The sequence below is a fragment of the Ranitomeya variabilis genome, chromosome 2, assembly GCF_051348905.1.
Source record: "Ranitomeya variabilis isolate aRanVar5 chromosome 2, aRanVar5.hap1, whole genome shotgun sequence".
Lineage (NCBI taxonomy): Eukaryota > Metazoa > Chordata > Amphibia > Anura > Dendrobatidae > Ranitomeya > Ranitomeya variabilis.
This window is the reverse complement of record NC_135233.1, coordinates 873,893,145-873,915,858: the sequence shown is the minus strand read 5'-3', so window position 1 is coordinate 873,915,858 and position 22,714 is coordinate 873,893,145. Positions and strand designations below refer to the sequence as shown.

The following is a 22,714-nucleotide window of genomic DNA, read 5'->3' as shown; positions in this document are numbered from 1 at the left end:
CATTGGATAGATTCAAGTGCTTTGCAATTTTTCTCTTAGATTGCGTATCACTTTTGAATATTGGTTAATAATGCATTGTTCGCTATATATTTTTCTTCTCCAGCGCTTGTCTTCTTGCTAATGAAACTTCTGACAACCAAACGATGATGATGACACATGGTCAGTCTCAGAACTTTTTGACCACCACATTGTGGCCTGTGAGCGGAATACATCTCATCATTGTTGAATGCGTGTTTTCTAAAGGAAGTCCTTTTAGAAAACCAATGTATACAAATTGTAAGTGTTAATGTTATTATATGTACATATTCTGAAAAATAATAATTCTACTTGCCACGTAGCTGCATACATATATATTTGGTGTATATAAAAAGTCTAAAAATGCCAGGTTTTTGTCATATAAAGAAAAAGCGTTAGCTTATGCTCTCTTTTGAATCATTTTCCCTGTGCATCTGATATCTCAGTGCAGTGACTGCGATGATGAATAGAGGATTTTTTTTAATCAATGAGTACATTGTGGGAGCATCATACTATCTGGAGGGCTGCTATGTGGGGGCCATAATATTATTTGGAGGCCTATGTGGGTGCCAACATATTATTCAGAGGGCTATGTGAGGGCTATCATACTATTTGAAGGGCTACGTGGTGGCCACCATACTATTTGGGGAGCTATTTTGGAGTTATCACACTATTTGAGGTCTGTCATACTATTTGGATGGCTGCTTGGGAGGCCATCATACTATTTGGGGTCTATCATACTATTTGAAGGGCGACTTGGGAGGCTACAATACTATTTTGAGGGTTACTTGGGGCCATCATACTATTTGGAGGATTGCGTGGGGGCCGTAATAATATTTGGAGGGCTACTTGAGGGATTATCATAATATTTGGAGGACTACTTGGGGGTATCATATGATACAGGGGTCTTCTTACTTTTTGGAAAGCTTCTTGAAGGAACATTATACTATTTGGAGGTTTATGTGAGGAGTCATCATACCAAATAGAGGACTACATTATATTATTTGATGGGCTGTGTGGGGGCCATTATACTATTTGGAGGGCTGTGTAAAGGTCAATTATACTATTTGGATTACCAATATATTATGTAAAGGACTATGTGGGTACCAGTAATGCTGTTTGGAAGGCTCTTTGGCAGCCAGTTATACTGTTTGGAGGGCTTTGGTGCAGTTACACTGTTTGGAGAACTGTGTGGGGGCAGTTATACAGTTTGGAGGGTTGTGTGTTGGACATTATATTGTTTAGAGGGATCTGTGAGGACCATTTTACTGTTTGGATGGCGAGTTAGGGCTATTATGCAGTGTGAAGAGTTGTGCAAGGGCCATTATACTGAGTGGAGGTTGTGAGGGGGCTATTATAATATTTTCAGGAGTATATGTCGGTCTATTATACTATTTGGAGTGCTAATGGAGGCCATTATAATATGTGAGGGCCATTATACAGTGTGAAAAGTCACCATATACTGTATAATATACATAATTATATATATATACTATATTAAGGAAGTAAGGTAAATAACTATCCCTAAAAAAGCATCCACATTGAATGGCTGTAATATTGCCCTCTATGTGCCCTGCTATGCACCATGCCTATAGTAAAGTGCAATAACAAACACATGCAAACACACAAACATATAAAACACAACAATATAATATAGTTCCCTGAGGTATGTGGACCAAATGTAATAACTTATATAATAGTCCCTTAGTCAGGTAATATTGATATATAACGTATGAGGAGGCAGGTTCCAGCCACAAAACTCTATCTAAAACTCTAAAGAAATCTATCAGCAATACATACAATGGAGAAAAATTATTTAGTCAGCCATCAATTGTGCAAGTTCTCCCACTTAAAAATATGAGAGAGACCTGAAATTGACATCATAGGTAGACCACAACTATGAGAGTCAAAATGAGAAAACAAATCCAGAAGATAACCTTGCGTGATTTAGCAAGATTTATTTTGCAACATATGGTGGAAAATAATTATTGGGTCACCTACAAACATGCAAGATTTCTGGCTCTCACAGACCTGTAACTTCTTTAAGAGGCTCCTCTGTCCTCCATTCATTACCTGTAGTAATGGCACCTGTTTGAACTTGTTATCAGTATAAAAGACTCCTGTCCACAACCTCAAACAGTCACACTCCTAACTAGTGTTGAGCGATACCGTCCGATACTTGAAAGTATCGGTATCGGAAAGTATCGGCCGATACCGGCAAAGTATCGGATCCAATCCGATACCGATACCCGATACCAATACAAGTCAATGGGACTCATGTATCGGACGGTATCCCTGATGGTTCCCAGGGTCTGAAGGAGAGGAAACTCTCCTTCAGGCCCTGGGATCCATATCAATGTGTAAAATAAAGAATTAAAATAAAAAAATAGGGATATACTCACCCTCTGACGCGCCCTGGACTTTACCGCCGTAACCGGGAGCCTTCTTTGCTTCAAATGCGCGCGTTTTCTTCATTCCGTGATGTCACGGCTTGTGATTGGTCGCGTGCCGCCCATGTGGCCGCGACGCGACCAATCACAGCAAGCCGTGACGTAATTTTCAGGTCCTTCTAGGCATTCAGTATTTTAAAATTACGTTCCGGCTTTGTGATTGGTCGCGTCGCGGTCACATGGGCGACGCGACCAATCACAAGCCGTGACGTCACGGGAGGCAGGAAACGCGCGCATTTTTAAAATTACGTCCCGGCTTGTGATTGGTTGCGTGCCGCCCATGTGACCGCGACGCGACCAATCACAGCAAGCCGTGACGTAAGGTCAGGTCCTGAATGCAGAAATAGGCATTCAGGACCTGAAATACGAGAGCATTTGGATTATCCAGAAGAGTATTGGGAGAATGTCATATGGTCTGATGAAAAAGAAGTAGAACTATTTGATAGAAACAAAACTCATGTTTGGAGGAGACAGAATGCTGAGTTGCATCCAAAGAACACCATACCTACTATGAAGCATGGGGGCTGTTTCTCTGCAAGGGGACCAGGACAACTGATCCATGTACATGAAAGAATGAATGGGGCCATGTATCGTGAGATTTTGAGTGCAAACCTCCTTTCATCAGCAAGCGCATTGAAGATGAAATGTAGATAGGTCTTTCAGCATGATAATGTTCCCAAATACACCACCAGGGCAACGAAGGAGAGGCTTCTTAAAGGGACTCTGTCACCCCCTCCAGCAAACTAAAAGAGCCACCTTGTGCAGCAGTAATGCTGTATTCTGACAAGGTGGCTCTTTTAGTTATTGGTGCAGTCAAAGCAGAAATAAAGCGTTTTATAATTTCGCAAAAATACCTGTCTTTAGCCATGGAGGCAGGTCTTAACCCCACTGCTGCACACGCCACACTGCCATCACTCAAGGCTTCTTCTGCACTGGGTGCCTCCCCCTCTGCGCTGTTTTCAATTCAGCTTGTGAATCCCAGCCCCGCACTGTGCATAATGCATAACACAGTGCGGGGCTGGGATTCACAAGCTGGGTTGCCGCACAGGCGCAGTCTGCGAGACTGCATCTGAGGTCAGACGGGCATCGCTCACTGCGCCTGCCCCAGGCAGAAGAAAACAGCGCAGGTGCCGGCTCTTTTAGTTTCTAATGGCTGGAGGGGGTGACAGAGTCCCTTTAAGAATCATATGAAGGGCGTTAAAAGTCCGTGTTGCCCAGCGACAAGCATAAAACATATAAACGTAAGGATGAATGACCTCATGGAGATCAAAACATCCAACATCGCGGAGACACCATCACATGTTTCACAATGCAGTGATCCAGAACACTGCCCCCATCCCTTATGGGAAATATGCAAATGCATGTAGAAAAGCCGCAGAGGCACCATCACGTGTTTCTCAATGCAAGCAATGAATAGCCAGGTCTTTCACCGGGAAGAAACAACCACAGGAAGGGCAGCATCCAACAAAGGAAAACCACCTATGCCAAAACATGGTATCCATCCACAGACAGCTTTTTCTGGGTATTTGCCCCTCATCAGTGTGGAGTAGGAAACTGGCCATTAGGAGCAGTGCCTAGTGAAAAGTCTATAAACATCACTGCTCTAGAGGAGATCTGCATGGAGGAATGGGCCAACATACCACCAACAGTGTGTGCCAAACTTGTGAAGACTAACAGAAAATGTTTAAATGATAAAAGCGCGTGCACTACCAGTGAAGGTGCAAAGGTAGGTTCCCACACCATACAGCACGTAAAGTAAATAACCTTGCACTCAACTTAATGCTCATGTGAGATTTTAATGTAGTACTCAAAATGTTTCGGTACAACATACAGGACCTTCATCAGTTACTACAAAAAGTGAAACACAAAATATATACATAAATACAAATATAGTGAGAAAAAAAGTATATACAATAACTTATAATCAGTGTAATGTTTCTGAGCCCGAAGAGATAGGTCATGGTTAGATAATAAGTTTTTTAGACATTGTGTCCAGCAGAAAGAGATATACCTCTAGTATCAGGTGCCGATACGGATAGAGAATGGGGGTAGAAGGGAATATATCATAACGTACCGTACTGCAAGAGAACTTGTGGAGAAAAGAGACATGAGTGTCTCTAGGCACATGTTTAGACAGCATCTGAGACAGACAAGAGTATGGTGGTGACCTTGACTATCAGTATAGCGTGTACGTGTGCTAAGTGGATTCAGTGGGGAGGCTTACCTGTAATTATGTATGATTAAGAGACCAGACCAACTGGAAACAGATAAATAGGATAAATTAAAACAACCCAACGCAATCGCTGCAGTGGCTATTAAAGCTAGTGAGGTGCATCTCTAAAGCGTTTTTACCTGGTGGAAGATGTCACAGCGGTGGTGTGTGCCCGGTTCAGACACGTGCGTATGGAGGGTACAGTGGAGCAATTCATTGTGGCTGCATCATACTCGGTTTGGATGGTACATTTGTTAACCTCATACTTTATTGGGGTCATGAAAAGGGTATTTTAGTGTGAGGGAAGGCTAAGGGGCTTCAATAGAAGCTAAATTACTTTGTAAGGGCTACAAAGTTGAGAGATATGCTCTTTTGTGACCCCGTTGAATTTTTTTGGGGGTGCAGGGGGGAATTAAGACTTCTGTTATTGGGCTCCATGATTTCTATGTATGCACCTGGCTCAGCGGCTCATGCCATCTACATAGGCAGAGCAACTGAGTTCAGTAATTGACAGCAGAGGTGACGTGAGCTGTTGACATGACATCATCTCTGCAGTAAAAATACAGAGACTGGAGATGAGTAGCACTACAATTGTATACTATGTTGCAGTGTTCCTCAACTCCAGTCCTCAAGAGCCATCCACAAGTCATGTTTTCAGGATTTCCTTAGTATTTCACAGGTGATAGAATTATTGCCTGTGAAGGTGATGCAATTATCACCTGGGCAATACTAAGGAAATCCTGAAAACATGACCTGTTGGTGACTCTTGAGGACCGGAGTTGGGGAACACTGCTATAATGCATATGGATTTTATTTTTTCTTTACAAATTGTGCAAAAATAAGAGAGATAATAGTTTTATTTTCTGGGTTTTGCTTTGACAGATATATTTTGCATACTAATGTTGGCCCAATTGGTTGCCTTTTTGTTTATGCTGTTCGCTGACATTGAGCATCTTTATCACACCATGGAGGTATGTAAGAATGAAAAACAACCTTTTCAACTGCTTGTGTTATCTGCTTTTGTAAAAATATATACAGTAATTGCATAAAATACTTGATATAGGAAAGATATATATCTTGGTACCGTGTTAGCCTGTAGATAGAAAAATATTTAGAATTGAGAGTCCTCAGTGGTTGATACCTTTTAATGGCTAAATGAAAATATGGTAACAAATTGCAAGCTTTCGAGACTACTCAGGTCCCTTCATCAGGCATAGACTAATACAAATTCTGAAGAATCATCGCATAGCACTCAGACCAGTGTTAATCTACGAGGCAGCTCCCATCACCATTTTTTTTATCGGTCGTATTCAGTGTGCGATTAAAATTGCAGCATGCTGCGATTGTCACCAACACTCAGTCAGGTCTCGGCGCATTCACACCCATATAAGTCTATGGGTGTGAGTGACACAGTGCACATCACCCGGATGTCATCTGAGTGCTGTGCAATATACGCGGATGCCGGCAAAGCAGGAGATAGAGAGATTAGTTTCTCTGCCTCCTCCGCAGCTGTGCTCCAATTCTCTCTGTGCGAGAGGCTCGGAGCACAGAAGCATGACACTCGGCTCCCACTTGCAGCAGAGCTGAAGCCAAGGGTCATTAGCACATCGCATCGGATGCCATACGCTAATGTGACCTCGGCCTTACAATGAGAAACTCAAGCAGTTTAAGTGACTTTAAATACGTCATGGTCATCTGTGCTAGATTAGTCAGAGAGAGTATTTCCAAAACTGGCAACCCTGGGGGGTTCCTCGTGCAGTATCGAGAGAATGTTGAGAATAATGTGATCAATGAAGATCTAGCAAAAGGGGATCCTGAAGAGGATGTCTAGAATAATTCTAATGAACAGGCAGTACAGAGTCATGCAAACTGCAGCTGAATGGAGCACTGTTCTTCAAAAAATATTTCTGAACGCACAACTCCTTAGCATAGATGGGTCTGTAACAGCAACCGATTTGAGTGCCTCTGTTCGGGAAAATTAAAGAATCTAATGGGTAAAAAAAGCTCTAAAATGTCATCACTGAGCAATGGAAAAACCTTTCCATTATGATTTAGCTGAAACCTAATTTCTGTTGCACTAAGCTCATATGAGGATCAAAACTTGGAGTCCGTAGCCTGAATGAATGAACCATTCAGTGTATTGCCATCAAATTTATCCAGAGAATGGTGAAAGTATAGACACAGATATATGAAAGGAAGAATTGGTATGCTACAGAATAGTAGCATTCACTAGTTTGAAGTCCTTAGCAAAAATTACATTTATGCTTCCCTGTCATCTATTTGTATTCACTGTCAAAAATGTCTAACCTTGATTCAGAAATGTATATCAATGGCCATTCGTGATCAATATTGTTATGGCAGCAAATCTCTCTAAATGTTATTGGACTGAATTGATAACCATTTCATTAAACTGTATGGGTCATGCACAGTTTTGGTGAAAATCTATAAATATAATTTATTATATTTGCAATATTAAAGTACTGGGTCTGTTGATAATTTTTGAATTTTACATACTGAATTGTTGCTTTTTCTCCTTTTTTGCTAGCTTGTCTGCACTCCCTATTACTGGAGGATGGAAATATTAGGAATGCTTATCATACTTTTTGCTGTTTCGTACAGTGTAGAGGTAAGTTATTTTGCTTCATTTGCAAATATCTATTTAATGAGCTATACCACTGACAAGCCTATAACTAGGAGGGAAGGCATGTAGCAAAATTAAAAATGGACCTTAAAATATAATATGTGGAGAATGGGGACCCTTTCAAACATTTGCTATGAGGTCCAGCATTTCCTCGTTTCTTTTTGCCTCTGACAAACCTGAATTTTATCAGTAGTATATAGGCTAATTATCTAAGGATCCTTTTACCCTGCATTCAGTGGTATCGTCAAGGCTTACGTCCAAATCCCCCGCAAACTGGGATTTGGGAGTATGCACCGACAGGGCCATTGACTATAATAGTGCAGAAGGAGTCAACATACACATGTCTGCGTTGTCTGCCTCCAGTAGGCTTATAGGTCTGAAAATAATACACAGCAGAGCACACATTGAATCTGTCTGCACAATTATAGTCAGTGGCTCGGTCGGTCAAGTTTACAGGGCGTTTGGACTAGTGTTGAGCCACCACCCTAGTGTTCAAGTTGGGTTCAGTTCGTCAAACTGGGACGTGTTCAACAAATGTTCATCGATCGTTCGTCGAACACTGTCGAACCCCATTGAAACCAATGGCAGGCAAAGACAATCACATACAAACACATAGAAAATACCTTAAAAGGTGTCCAAAAGCTCACAAACTGCTCAGAAGACACAACAAACACATGGAGAAGTCACAACTACAAATAGTCATGCGAAAAAAAAAGAGGTGGAGGAGTAAAAGGAGGAGAAGACACAGATATGGGCATGTCATGCCTTTCTAAAATCAAGAAAGGCTGAAGTAAAAATCTGAAATCAGCCTACCAACACCCAGATGTCGTGACAAAAAAATTTAAAAATAATTATTTTAGGTAGAATGGCGGCGGGTCCATTCAGAACACTTTCCTTAGAAGACGTAGTGGTATCCCCGTTGGGAGTCGTGCCAAAAAAGGAACCCAATACATTCAGACTAATCCATCATTTGTCATATCCAAGGGGCAGGTCAGTAAATGACAACATCGACGCGGAACCAAGTACAGTACTATATACTGTACCTCCTTTGATGAGGCAATCAGGCGGGTCAAGAAGTTGGGAAGTGGCACCCTAATGGCCAAAACCAAAATTGAGGGGGCGTTCCGGTTACTACCTGTGCCTTCGAATAGTGTCCTCACATTGGGCTGCTTCTGTGAAGGAGCATACTACATAGAGCGCTGTTTGCCCATGGGGTGCTCCATATCCTGCTCACTATTTGAGGCGTTTAGTTGCTTCTTCGAATGGGTCCTCATGGACGTTTCTAAGGGGGCACATATTATCCATTACCTAGATGACTTCTTATGCCTGAGCCCAAAAGATTCGCCACAGTGTGAATACACGTGGTAGTCCACCTGTGAGAAGGAGAGAGCTGGAGGGAGAGCGGACACCCCAGAGCAGAGGGGTTAGATTGAGAAAGGAAGAAGGCGGTGTAGCTTGTTTCATGGGTGGGGTACTCTGTGGAGTAGCACAAAATGCTACTAGGCCCAAAAGGATTTCCTGGGCTACATGCAGTTAAAATAAAAAATAGTAGTCAGGAGGCGGTTTTGCTTGCTTCATGGGTGGGGTACTTTGCTGAGTAGCAAAAAATGCTACTAGGCCCAAAAGGATTTCCTGGGCTAGATGCAGTTAAAAAATATTAGTCAGGTAAACAGGCGGTGTAGCTTGCTTCATGGGTGGGGTACTCTGCTGAGTAGCACAAAATGCTACTAGGCCCAAAAGGATTTCCTGGGCTAGATGCAGTTAAAAAATAGTACTCAGGTAAACAGGCGGTGTAGCTTGCTTCATGGGTGGGGTACTCTGCTGAGTAGCACAAAATGCTACTAGGCCCAAAAGGATTTCCTGGGCTAGATGCAGTTAAAAAATAGTACTCAGGTAAAAAGTCGGTGTAGCTTGCTTCATGGGTGGGGTACTCTGCTGAGTAGCACAAAATGCTTCTAGGCCCAAAAGGATTTCCTGAGCTAGATGCAGTTAAAATAAAAAATAGTAGTCAGGAGGCGGTTTTGCTTGCTTCATGGGTGGGGTACTCTGCTGAGTAGCACAAAATGCTACTAGGCCCAAAAGGATTTCCTGGGCTAGAAGCAGTTAAAAAATAGTAGTCAGGAGGCGGTTTTGCTTGCTTCATGGGTGGGGTACTCTGCTGAGTGGTACAAAATGCTACTAGGCCCAAAATGATTTCTTGGGCTAGATGCAGTTAAAAAATAGTAGTCAGGTAAACAGGCGGTGTAGCTTGCTTCATGGGTGGGGTACTCTGCTGAGTGGCACAAAATGCTACTAGGCCCAAAAGGATTTCCTGGGCTAGAAGCAGTTAAAAAATAGTAGTCAGGAGGCGGTTTTGCTTGCTTCATGGGTGGGGTACTCTGCTGAGTTGCACAAAATGCTACTAGGCCCAAAATGATTTCTTGGGCTAGATGCAGTTAAAAAATAGTAGTCAGGTAAACAGGCGGTGTAGCTTGCTTCATGGGTGGGGTACTCTGCTGAGTGGCACAAAATGCTACTAGGCCCAAAAGGATTTCCTGGGCTAGAAGCAGTTAAAAAATAGTAGTCAGGAGGCGGTTTTGCTTGCTTCATGGGTGGGGTACTCTGCTGAGTAGCACAAAATGCTACTAGGCCCAAAAGGATTTCCTAGGCTAGAAGCAGGTAAAAAATAGAAGTCAGGAGACAGTTTTGCTTGCTTCATGGGTGGGGTACTCTGCTGAGTAGCACAAAATGCTACTAGGCCCAAAAGGATTTCCTGGGCTAGAAGCAGTTAAAAAATAGTAGTCAGGAGGCGGTTTTGCTTGCTTCATGGGTGGGGTACTCTGCTGAGTGGCACAAAATGCTACTAGGCCCCAAATGATTTCTTGGGCTAGATGCAGTTAAAAAATAGTAGTCAGGTAAACAGGCGGTGTAGCTTGCTTCATGGGTGGGGTACTCTGCTGAGTGGCACAAAATGCTACTAGGCCCAAAAGGATTTCCTGGGCTAGATGCAGTTAAAAAATAGTAGTCAGGTAAACAGGCAGTTTTGCTTGCTTCATTGGTGGGGTACTCTGCTGAGTAGCACAAAATGCTACTACCCCCAAAATGATTTCCTGGGCTACATGCAGTTAAATAATAGTACTCAGGTAAACTGGTGGTTTTGCTTGCTTCATTGGTGGGGTACTCTGCTGAGTAGCACAAAATGCTACTAGGTCCAAAAGGATTTCCTGGGCTAGATGCAGTTAAAAAATAGTACTCAGGTAAACAGGCGGTTTTGCTTGCTTCATGGGTGGGCTACTCTGCCGACTAGCAGACACTGAAGCTTTGGAGCAGACCTCTGGATCCCAGGCTATAGTATGAGTAAATAACTCTACAGACGACCCCACCCACCTGGAATTGACGATGGCAACGTCTTGTAAAATACAGCAAGGGGACTCAATTAAGAGTCTCCGTTTTTTCCAAAAATTTGGCCACAGACACCACTTAAGTGGCATCAATTACGCCACAGTTTTTTAAAATGGTTGGTGAGGTAATTTTCAAAAATCATCAAGCTTTTAGTCTCCCTAGGATGACACAGGGGTAGAAAAGTCCCTGTGGATCCAGGATTTGTTCATCTTGATGAATGCTAGTCTGTCTACATTGTCACTGGACAGCCGCGTGCACTTATCTGTCAGCACACCACCAGCAGCGCTGAACACAAGTTCAGAGAGAACGCTGGCTGCGGGCACGACAAGATCTCCAAGGTGTGAGTGGCAAGCTCAGGCCATTTTTCAAGATTGGAAGCCCAAAATGAGCAAAGATCCAGTTCCACAGTCATGGCATCAATGTTAACTTGGAGATACTCTTGTACCATCCTCTCTAGGCGTTGGCTGTGCGTCAGACTTCTTGTCTCCTGTGGCCTTGCAAAGGATGGTCTTAAAAAAATCTTGAAACGATTGGAAAAAATTGCTGTTACCACCAGATATGATGTTACTGTTATGGTTTGAGTGATGACTCGATAGTCCCATGGTTGGCAAGTTAGAACTCAGAGATTCACTACGTGCACCACTGGTGTTTTGTGGAAAAGCAGATGTAAGATTCTGTAACAGTCTCTGCTGATAGTCCTGCATACGTGAATCCCTTTCTATGGCAGGAATTATTTCACCAAATTTACTTTTGTATTGGGGATCTAAGAGTGTGGCAACCCAGTAGTGAGCATTACTTCGGATTCTGACAATCCGAGGGTCATGTTGCAGGCAGTGCAGCAAGAAGGCACTCATGTGTCTTGCGCATCAAGGAGGACTAAGTCCTTGGTGTCTTGGTGGCGGCGCGGTGAGAATCATGCTTCCTTCCTCTGCCCTCTCCCCCCAACCTCGCACTACATAAATTTGATCAAGGTCTCCCTCATCTGATTAGTCTTCCATGCCCAGTGCCAGTTCATCCTCCACTTCTTCCTCGCCTCCTGCACCTTCCTCAACAGTTTGGCTGCAACCATGCGCACTCGGTAAACCCTCTCCCCCAGCTTCCAATGCCAGCTGTCTTGGTACTGGCAACCGTCTGGACCTTGGAGATATTATCCCTTCTGCATACGACTCCTCCTGTTCCTCCTCCTCCTCTTGTTCCACCACCTGACTCTGAATACTGTTTAAGGCTACGTTCACATTTGCGGTCAGCGCCGCAGCGTCGGGCGCCGCAGTGGCGCCGCATGCGTCATGCGCCCCTATATTTAACATGGGGGCGCATGGACATGCGGTGCACTTGCATTTTGCGCCGCATGCGTCACTGCGGCGCCCGCGTCCGGGCGCAGAGGACGCAGCAAGTTGCATTTTTGCTGCGTCCAAAATCAATGAAAAAAAGGACGCATGCGGCGCAAAACGCAGCATTGTGCATGCGTTTTGCTGCGTTTTTGTTTGCGTTGTGCATTGCGGCGCCGACGCTGCGGCGCACAACGCAAATGTGAACGTAGCCTAAGGTGTGCTCCAGTATGGAAATCACCAGAATATTCATGCTGATAATGACATCGTCAGCACTAAATGTCTTTGTCGCTATTTCAAAATGCAGAAGGGTGCATAGGTCCCTGATCTGAGACCACTCCTGCAGCGTGATTCGCCCCACCTCTGGATATCGTTGACCCAGGCTATACATCACATAACGTATTGCACCAGGGCTCGTCGGTGCTGCCACAGCCTCTGCAACATGTGCAGAGTTGAATTCCACCATGTGGGCACATCGCATTTCAGCCTGTGTACAGGCAGGCCCAACGACTTCTATAGAGATGTAAGTCGTTGAGCTGCAGGATACGAACAGCGGAAGTGAGCACACAGTGACCATGCCCTCTGCAGAAGCCCATATAGTCTGGGAAAGTTGGATAAAAATTGCTGGACAACCAGGTTCAAAACATGACCCATACAAGGCACGTGTGTGACATTGCCCCGGCGAAGGGACGCACACAGGTTTGCAGCATTGTCGCACACGGCCTTCCCTGGCTGCAGGTTGAGTGGAGACAACCAGTGATGGAACTCGGTGTCCAGAGCTGACCACAACTCCTCAGCTGTGTGACTCACATTTCCCAGATATTTCAATGTAAATACCGCCTGATGCCATTGAGCCCTAGTGACAGCATAGTAAGGAGGTGTGCAGGATTCCTTCTGCGCAATTAGAATGCGGGTGGCATTACCAGACAGGCTTTGGGTGCAGGTGGAGGACTAAGAGGAGGTTGAGGAGGCAGAGGAACTTCTAGATACAGATGATCAACGAGCAACGTGAGGGGACGGCAAGACTTGGACAGCAGCCCCTTCTCCTGATGTCACTAGAGTTACCCAGTGCCCAGTTATCGACATGTAATGCCCCTGTCCATGTCTACTCATCCAAGTGTCTGTGGTGAAATGCACCCTGTCACACACAGAGTTTCTCAAGGAAGCGGTGATGTTGTGTGCGACATGCTGGTGTAGCGCAGGCACAGCTTTCTTTGAGAAGTAGTGGCGACTGGGCATCTGGTACTGGGGCACTGCGATGGACATAAGCTCTCAAAAATCCTCTGTGTCCACCAGGCAGAAAGGCAGCATTTCTGTAGCCAACAGCTTGCAGATGGTGAAATTCAACCTCTTATCTTTGTCATGGCTAGGAGGAAATGGTCTTTTACTTTTCCACATCTGAGGGACTGAGGGCTGGCTGCTGTGCTTAGACGGGGTTGAGTAGGGTGTCCCCGGCAAACTGCTGGTCTGTGAGGAAGGTGCCGGCAGAGATGTTATGTTGCCTTGATCAAAATGTGGTCTTGATGTAGGAGAGTGCTCAATACCAGCAGGTGTTTCCACTTGCAAGTATCCTGACAACCTACCAATCACGCTGGCTGTTGCGTGTAAAGAGGTGAAGGTCTGCATCCAAAACCATGTGTGGCTGCTGTCCCCACAGTCACAGAGGATGAAGAGGACGCGGATGCACTTGATGGGGCAGACGGTGGTTGACCTGGCCCAGTAGGCCGCATTGTAGCACAGTGAGCTTCCCACTGCAACTTATGCCTCATATCCATGTGACGGTTCATGCATGAAGTGCTTAGGCTAGTAATTTTGGGGCCTCTACTGAGATTTGGGTGACAAATCTTACAGACAACATGAGTTGGGTCATCCTTTGCGATGTCAAAAAATGCTCATGCTATGCAAGGCTTAGAGCCCGTGCGACCTGAAGAGCCACCACGACTTGTGCTCAGAGGCACAGTTAGGGTTGAGTATGCAGTTGTTGACATGCTTCCAGTACTCCGTCTCTGTCCAGGAAGGCACAACCTAACTTTGTCGTCAGACTCATCACTTGCATCCTACTCCACCTCCTCTGCTGACCTAATGGTCATGGACTGGCAGACTGTGGGTTGACAGTAAGTGGTGTCTCCAACCTCGTCATCATCATCCTGTGTGTTCTCACACCCGTCGTCTTCAGAGCCAACCTCTTCCTGCCCTGACCGAAAAGTCAAGTTTTTGTTCCAATCAGGTATCTCAGTCTCATCATCATCTTCCTCATTGTCTCCACCAACAGGAGTTACAGTTTGGGATCGAGGGTCTACATTATGCTTAGAACCTTCTTCATCTGGGCCTGGATCCGACTCACAAAGATTCTGGGCATCAGAGCAGATCATTTCCTCGTCTGGATTCACAGAAGCTCTGGAGCAGACCTCTGATTCCCAGGCTATAGTATGAGTAAACAGCGCTGCAGACTCAACCATCTGTGTTACCCCATACTCAGACGGGCGGCTGGAGACTTGGGAGCTGTAAGGAAGCAAGTGCGATTGGGGTGACACCTCTGAGGACTGGAGTAGTTGTGATGTTGAAGTTGACATGGAGGAGAGCCCACTTGAACGAGCACTTGATATCCGTTCAAGCACCTGCTTTTTTTTGTGCCTCATCTGGAATTTTTTGCGATGCTCGTAGCGATGGTCGTAAGAAAGGGATCATATCAGATTGTCCACGAAAATAAGTTGACATCTTACTTTGGCTGGAAGATGGTCTTTTTTCTGCAGATGTTACTGTTGCTTTACCACCTACCCCACGGACACAACCTTTTTTTCCCTTTCCAACACGCCTATTCCCCTTTCCACCAGCAGCAGGCCTTTTGCCACTCATTTTGGTGCTTAACTAATTGGTAACTCTGTATCTGTAGTTGTTGGCACAAAAACCTATGGATGAAAACCGAGCAGAACTGAGTGGCCAAACTGTGGTACTAGGCCCAAAAGGATTTACTGGGTTAGATGCCACAAAAATGTAGATACACAGGTGGTGTAGTTAGCTTCACAGGTGGGCTACTCCGCTGACGTGCAGACACTGCTCCTAGGCCCCAAACTATTAACTGGGTTAGATGCAGTAAAAATTTAGATACACAGGCGGTGTAGTTAGCTTCACAGGCGGGCTACTCCGCTGACGTGCAGACACTGCTCCTAGGCCCAAAACTATTTACTGGGTTAGATGCAGTAAAATTTTAGATACACAGGCGGTGTAGTTAGCTTCACAGGTGGGCTACTCTGCTGACGTGCAGACACCGCTACTTAGCCCAAAAAGAATTCCTGGGTTAGATGCAGTAAAAATTTAGATACACAGGTGGTGTAGCTAGCTTCACAGGCAGGCTACTCAGATGACTACCAGACAATGCTACTAGCTCCAAAAGGATTGGCTGAACTAGATTACACCAAATGCTGTGACAAACACTTGCACAGCACTGGCACAGACCTGCCTGGCAAAAAGTGCTAGGAACTGCGGTAACCTACCCTGAAAATAATGGCTGATATTACAACTAATCCCAACTCCCGACCCCCTAAACCTATCTCTCTGACAATTCGCTCCAAAAAAAGACTGTTAGTCTGTATAGCGCCCACAGCAGCAGCGGTGCCATCTAAGGCCTACCGACGGACGTTGTGCTAAATTCTGCACAACGTGGGCAGTGGATGCAGTTTTTCGACACATCCGCTGCCCATTGTGCAGACCAGGGAGGAGGAGGCAGAGTTCTGGCCGCACATGCGTGGTCGGAAATGGCGGATCCGACGGACAAAAAAAAGTTCCCTTGAACGTTTTTTTGTCATGACGGACCGCAAAAACACTACGCATCTGTTGCACAACGGATGTGACGTGTGTCCATCAGTCGCAATCCGTCGTCAATTAAAGTCAATGGCAAAAAAATGCATCCTGCAGGAATATTTGCAGGATCCGTTTTTTTTGCCAAAACGACGGATTGCGACGGATGGCAAAAACCAGAAATGTGAAAGAGGCCTAATACTAAGCTGCAGCAGTGAGGAAATGGTGGCGACAGGGAAAATGGCTGGTTCTTATAGGGCAAGGACATGTGACATATACAGCCAATGACACATGCCCTTGTTTGTGTGCATCACATGCACATTGCTGTGTGTGTGTGTGCACTGTTGATAGGCTGAGAGACTGCACAGCCCCACTGTTAATGCGGGAAAAATAAATAAATAGAGATCGGTATTATTTCAGCACAGATCTATCCTCCGCCCACAATACACTGAAACAGTCTATTAACAATGATAAACAGTTTTAATGTGCAAATCAAGTTAGGCTTTTGGTGAACAAACAGTTATCGAACAGAAACTCGAACTGCCGAATTTTAAGCAAATTGTTCGAGTTCGACAAACGACTCGAACACCGCCCAAAACAGCTCGAATTTGAAATTGGCGAACAGTTCGACTCGAACATTGCTCATCTCTAGTTTGGACATAAATTCCGATGGGAGCATTGAACTTGGCAAAGAACGCAATGTGCAAGCACCACAAGAGACTTCATTGCATTTCCATCTCATTTATTTGTGGCTGCAGCGGAAGTCAAGTGGAATCCTGGTTCCAGACAAGGAATGGGGGCTCATAAAAATCTCAATACAGCCCCTGATAAAAGGCAATCAATAGAGTACTTAACTATTACAGTGAAAGGATCATCTTTTTTTTTTAATACAGGAGCATTAATTTCTGACATAATGCCTTTTCTCATCCTAATAGTTTCTTTTTGTTCTAGAAATGAAAAACGTGTAACAAATGTAAAAAAAAAAATACAGCATTTTATTTTCAGCAGTCAGCTGCAAAAGCCTGGGACTTAGACACAGTTTCCATGTAGTGCAAAGGGTGAAAAAAGCAATACTCCAAAACACCGCAGAATTCTTCATTTTAGCAGGTCCTTTCTGGGGCAGACCTAGTGCCTAGTCATAGACTCAGGACTTCATGATCAGCTCAACATACGTTACACACTAAAATTCTTATTAAATCGACTAACATTCACTTTTAGATGTATGTGAATTGGATCAAGGATATGTTAATTATGTTGTAGCCAATAATTGCCTACAGCATACCTGTGCAGCCAGAGCAAAAATCTCAGAGACTCCTTTCAAGCACCACATTTCTTTTTTTCAGCACTGGAGTGATGTTTCTAATTTAAGGTCTCTGTCTCCAGTCCTATACTCACCCTCCGGCTTCTTGACCTTTCCTCGGGACCAGAGTGGTGCCATCTTGTGACAGCAACTTCTGACTGGTTGGAGGTCAGAAGTTAAGTCACAAGCTCTCAATGCATCTCGAGAGCCCAAATGAGGCTATCAAAGACTTCTACTGAGTTGTGGCCTCCAGCTCTCTCTTTGATGTAATAATGTAAAGAAGGCACGACCATATAGATGGTGATCAGTCTTAAACATACTAAAATAGACTATATTAAGGAAAAAAGAAATATCACCTATAAAAATCACTATTGAATTATGAAACACTGGATTGATTTGGCAGATATCAAACTGCTGGACACTGACAGGAGAGACGATGTTAAAAGGTGAAGATAGCGGGCAGGTGAGTATAAGAGCAGGGTCAGGGACACTAGATTGGAAGCACCACTCCAGCAGTAAAATAAAATAACATATTATCGTGTGGTGTTTTCATTGTTTGCAGCCAACATTAGAGTGATGATACAGTATACAGATGCAGTATATACAGCTATACCTAAACTATGTATTTAGTTTGTATGCAGCAAGATTCTAAGTCTCCCTACAGGTAGCTTCAGGAAGTACAGCTTTTCATTTAACCTTATGGGTCTGTGCGAGAAGCAGTACATAATACCCCATGATATATGATATATTATGAAATCTGTAAGAGACATGAGCCTAGTAAATGAAAAATATGTTAAGTTGAATGTGCCATTAAACTGATACAGTCTATTTTTTTTTCCATGAAGCCATATTATTAAATGACTATTTTAGGAATTCTCCTAATGACAATGTGCTATATAATACTAATAAGGGCAGAGACAGACTGCCATATTTCTCGTGCGAGAATCGCATCGCACTGCATGGACTGGCCTGGTACCTCTCCTGACCTGAGCAAGACAGTATGTCAAGCTCAGGTCATGAGAGCTGACAGCCAGTACGAGTTTTGCGATGCGATTCTTGCACGAGAAATACGGCAGTCTGTCTCTGCCCTAAGATGAATTATGTGATAAAACTAATTATTGGTCATTTTCTCAAGGTATTTGTGTACAACAGAGAACTTTGGTTGATCATAAAGAAGATTTTTGGCTACAAATCAAAGAGCCAGTACAAGAAAATTCAATGGGTTTTGGAACAACATAAAGACAGTTCTTTAAGAAAAGACACATTTCCCGGAAAGAATCAGTATTCAGTACTAGAAAAAGACTGTGTTTAGTAGATCATTCAGTAACAAAGAACAAAAGGCCAAGTAGAGGTAAAATATTGCTATACATACACAGTATATGAATACAGTGCTTGTGAAAGTATTCACCCTTGGCATTTTTTATTCTTTTGCTACCACACAACCTGGAATTTCACTGTTTTGCATCAGTTCATGTAAAGAGCATGCCTATTACTGTGAACATTTGGTTTTCTTTTTATTCTGAAACAAACAACAAAAAGGACAAAATAACTGAAAATGTCAGTGTGCATAACTATTCACCTCCCTAAAGTCAGCATTTTGTAGAGCCTCCTTTTGTGGCAATTACAACTTCAAGTCGCTTTGGATAAGTCTCTATGTGCTTTCCAATTCTTGGCACTGGGATATTTGCCCATTCCTCAAAGCAAAACTGCTCCAGCTGTTTCAAGTTAGAAGGTTTCCAATGGTGTAAGGCAATCTTCAAGTATGGCCACAAATTCTCAATTGGATTAAGGTCTGGGCTTTGACTAGGCCTCGCCAAAGAATTTATACATTTCCCCTTAAACCACTAGAGTAGAGTTGAGCGACTATTACTTTTTTCGGATCGAGTCGGGTTTCGCAGAACCCGACTTTGTCAAAAGTCGGGTCGGGTGAAATCGGCCGATTATTACGTAAGGTTGGGGGCCGACTGAAACACGAAACCCAATGCAAGTCAGTGGGGAATCAAAGTCAGCAGAGAGTGGAGGACAGAAAAACACCTTCAGTGCCCATTTTAATGCCAAAAACATCAATTCTTATTACTGAAGCTTGCCAATCTTAATTTACTCTATAATAATAGTTAGGCATTGAAAACTAGGGGTCATTTGGCTAAAGTTGTGGGGGGTAGGGCTGGCTCAAGTTTTTCGTGGGCCCAGGAAACGGGGAATACGTCACAGCGGTGGAGCAGGGAGAGGTAAGTATTTCAACTATGGAAGTGCTGTGATCCTGAGCAAGCAGTGGGGGCCCACTCGTTGGCATTGGCAATGGCACAGGGCCCCTCATAGTACGGTGGTATGTTTGACGGCAGGTGGCGCCTCCCACCGGCAGAGACACTTTTGTGTACTATGAGAAGCCCTGTGCCAGTGATGTTGCCAATGAGTATGCCCTCCCACCTGATGAAGGATCCTGCACTTTCATCTGCACCTCCCTCTATGTCCCCGTGTAAGGTGGTATAGTATGCGGGAAGGGGAACCTGACTTTCAGCAGGGTCAGATTATAGCTGTGTAGAGTGCAAGGGGAATGTAGTGGTCTGGGTCAATGTACCAGCAGACTCATCTAGCAGTGGCTGGGCAATGGGCAGGATGAGGAGGAAACACTGATATAGGCCCAAATAATAAAGTGGGCTAAATGCAGTTCAAAATTGCTAACAGGACTAAACTGGCAGCGTTGCTTTGTTCAGCGGAGGACAATTGTAAGGAGTGGCTGTCACAGTGAGTAGGCCCAAATAAGTAAGTAGGCTAAATGCAGTTCAAAATTGGTAACGGGACTAAACTGGTGGCGTTGCTTTGTTCAGCGGAGGACAATTGTAAGGAGTGGCTGACACAGTGAGTAGGCCCAAATAAGTAAGTAGGCTAAAAGCAGTTCAAAATTGGTAACAGGTCTAACCAGGCGTGTTGTGAATTAGACTTTTTTGGCTCCCTCTTGTGGTCACTAGTGATATGACTCTGGGATTGTCTTTCCTCAGTTTGGCACCCACCTGGGTCGTTAGTCCAGGGGTGTTGCTATATGAACTCCCTGAATTCTCAGTCTGGTGCCTGGCATCGTTGTAATCAGTCCTTTCTGTTTGCTCCTGTCTGCTGGTCCTGGTTCGTGCAAAATTAAGCTAAGTCCTGCTTCCTTGTTTTTTGGTTATTTGTATTGCTCTTATTTTTTGTCCAGCTTGTACTAAATGTGATTACTGATTTTGCTGGAAGCTCTAGGGGGCTGGTATTCTCCCCCCGGGCCGTTAGACGGTTCGGGGGTTCTTGAATATCAAGCGTGGAAATTTTGATAGGGTTTTTGCTGACCGTATAAGTCATCTTACTATATTCTGCTATTAGTCAGTGGGCCTCTCTTTGCTAAATACCTAGTTCATTCTTACGTTTGTCTTTTCTTCTTACCTCACCGTTATTATTTGTTGGGGGCTTGTATCCAACTTTTGGGGTCTTTTCTCTGGAGGCAAGAAAGGTCTATCTTTTCCCTTCTAGGGTTAGTTAGTTCTCCGGCTGGCGCGAGACGTCTAGAACCAACGTAGGCACATTCCCCGGCTGCTGCTATTTGTGGTGCTAGGATTAGATATACGGTCAGCCCAGTTACCACTGCCCTATGAGCTGTTTTTTTGTGTTTGCAGACTTAGTATTTATTTCTGAGACCCTCTGCCATTGGGATCAGAACAGTATGCCAGGCCAAAGTTGAATGTTTAATGCATTGCAGAAGTGGGATTATAAGAAAGGAAATTCTGAGGTTTTTTTTTTTTTCTTTCTTCCTCCCCTTTACCTTTGAGTGGCTTGAGCTTGCTGCAGACATGAATGTCCAGACCTTGATTACAAGTGTGGACCAGCTTGCTGCTCGTGTGCAGGGCATACAAGATTTTGTTACCAGTAGTCCTATGTCTGAACCTAAAATACCTATTCCTGAACTGTTCTCTGGAGACCGATTTAAGTTTAGGAATTTCAGGAATAATTGTAAATTGTTTCTATCTCTGAGACCCCGTTCATCTGGAGACTCAGCTCAGCAAGTAAAAATTGTTATCTCTTTCTTACGGGGCGACCCTCAGGATTGGGCCTTCTCGCTAGCGCCAGGAGATCCGGCATTGGCAAATATTGATGCGTTTTTTCTGGCGCTCGGATTGCTTTACGAGGAACCCAATCTTGAAATTCAGGCAGAAAAAGCCTTGCTGGCTATTTCTCAGGGCCAGGATGAAGCTGAAGTGTATTGCCAAAAATTTCGGAAATGGTTCGTGCTTACTCAGTGGAATGAGTGTGCTCTGGCCGCAAATTTCAGAAATGGCCTTTCTGAAGCCATTAAGAATGTGATGGTGGGTTTCTCCATTCCTACAAGTCTGAATGATTCCATGGCGCTGGCTATTCAAATTGACCGGCGTTTGCGGGAGCGCAAAGCCGCTAATCCTCTTGTGGTGTTGTCTGAACAAACACCTGATTTAATGCAATGTGGTAGAATTCAGACTAGAAATGAACGGAAAAATCATAGACGTCAGAATGGGTTGTGTTTTTACTGTGGTGATTCTACACATGTTATATCAGCATGCTCTAAACGCCTAACAAGGGTTGTTAGTCCTGTCGCCATTGGTAATTTGCAACCTAAATTTATTTTGTCTGTGACTTTAATTTGCTCATTGTCTTCCTACCCTGTTATGGCGTTTGTGGATTCAGGTGCTGCCCTGAGTCTTATGGATCTGTCATTTGCCAAGCGCTGTGGTTTTGTTCTTGAGCCGTTGGTAAATCCTATCCCTCTTAGAGGTATTGATGCTACGCCATTGGCAGAAAATAAACCGCAGTTTTGGACACAGGTAACCATGTGCATGACTCCTGAACATCGGGAGGTGATTCGTTTTCTTGTTCTGCATAAAATGCATGATTTGGTCGTTTTGGGGCTGCCATGGTTTACAGACTCATAATCCAGTCTTGGATTGGAAGGCAATGTCTGTGTCAAGTTGGGGCTGTCAGGGAATTCATGGTGATTCCCCGCCGGTGTCTATTGCTTCCTCTACTCCTTCGGAAGTTCCTGAGTATTTGTCTGATTTTCAGGATGTATTCAGCGAGTCCAGGTCCAGTGCTCTGCCTCCTCATAGGGACTGTGACTGCGCTATAGATTTGATTCCAGGCAGTAAATTTCCTAAGGGAAGACTATTTAATCTGTCTGTACCTGAGCATACCGCAATGCGTTCATATATCAAGGAATCTCTGGAGAAGGGGCATATCCGTCCATCCTCTTCCCCTCTTGGTGCTGGATTCTTTTTTGTGGCCAAGAAAGACGGATCTTTGAGACCTTGTATTGACTATCGGCTTCTGAATAAAATCACTGTTAAATTTCAGTATCCTTTGCCTCTGTTGTCGGACTTGTTTGCCCAGATTAAAGGTGCCAAGTGATTCACCAAAATAGATCTTCGTGGTGCGTACAACCTTGTGCGCATTAAGCAAGGAGATGAATGGAAAACTGCATTTAATACGCCCAAAGGTCATTTTGAGTACTCGGTGATGCCTTTTGGGCTCTCTAATGCTCCTTCAGTGTTTCAGTCCTTTATGCATGATATTTTCCGGAAGTATCTGGATAAA

General features: G+C 44.2%; 1 protein-coding gene across 1 annotated transcript in view; it reads left to right on the top strand.

Moving 5' to 3' along the window:
• The window catches only part of LOC143808068 (putative cation-transporting ATPase 13A5), a 642,074-nt gene that overhangs the window by 490,060 nt on the left and 129,300 nt on the right, over positions 1-22,714 (top strand). Inside the window, exons 27-29 of the mRNA XM_077290325.1 lie at positions 104-276; positions 5,560-5,648; positions 7,223-7,303. Of these exons, the coding sequence (XP_077146440.1) occupies positions 104-276; positions 5,560-5,648; positions 7,223-7,303 (343 nt within the window). The remainder of the gene's footprint in view (positions 1-103; positions 277-5,559; positions 5,649-7,222; positions 7,304-22,714) is intronic.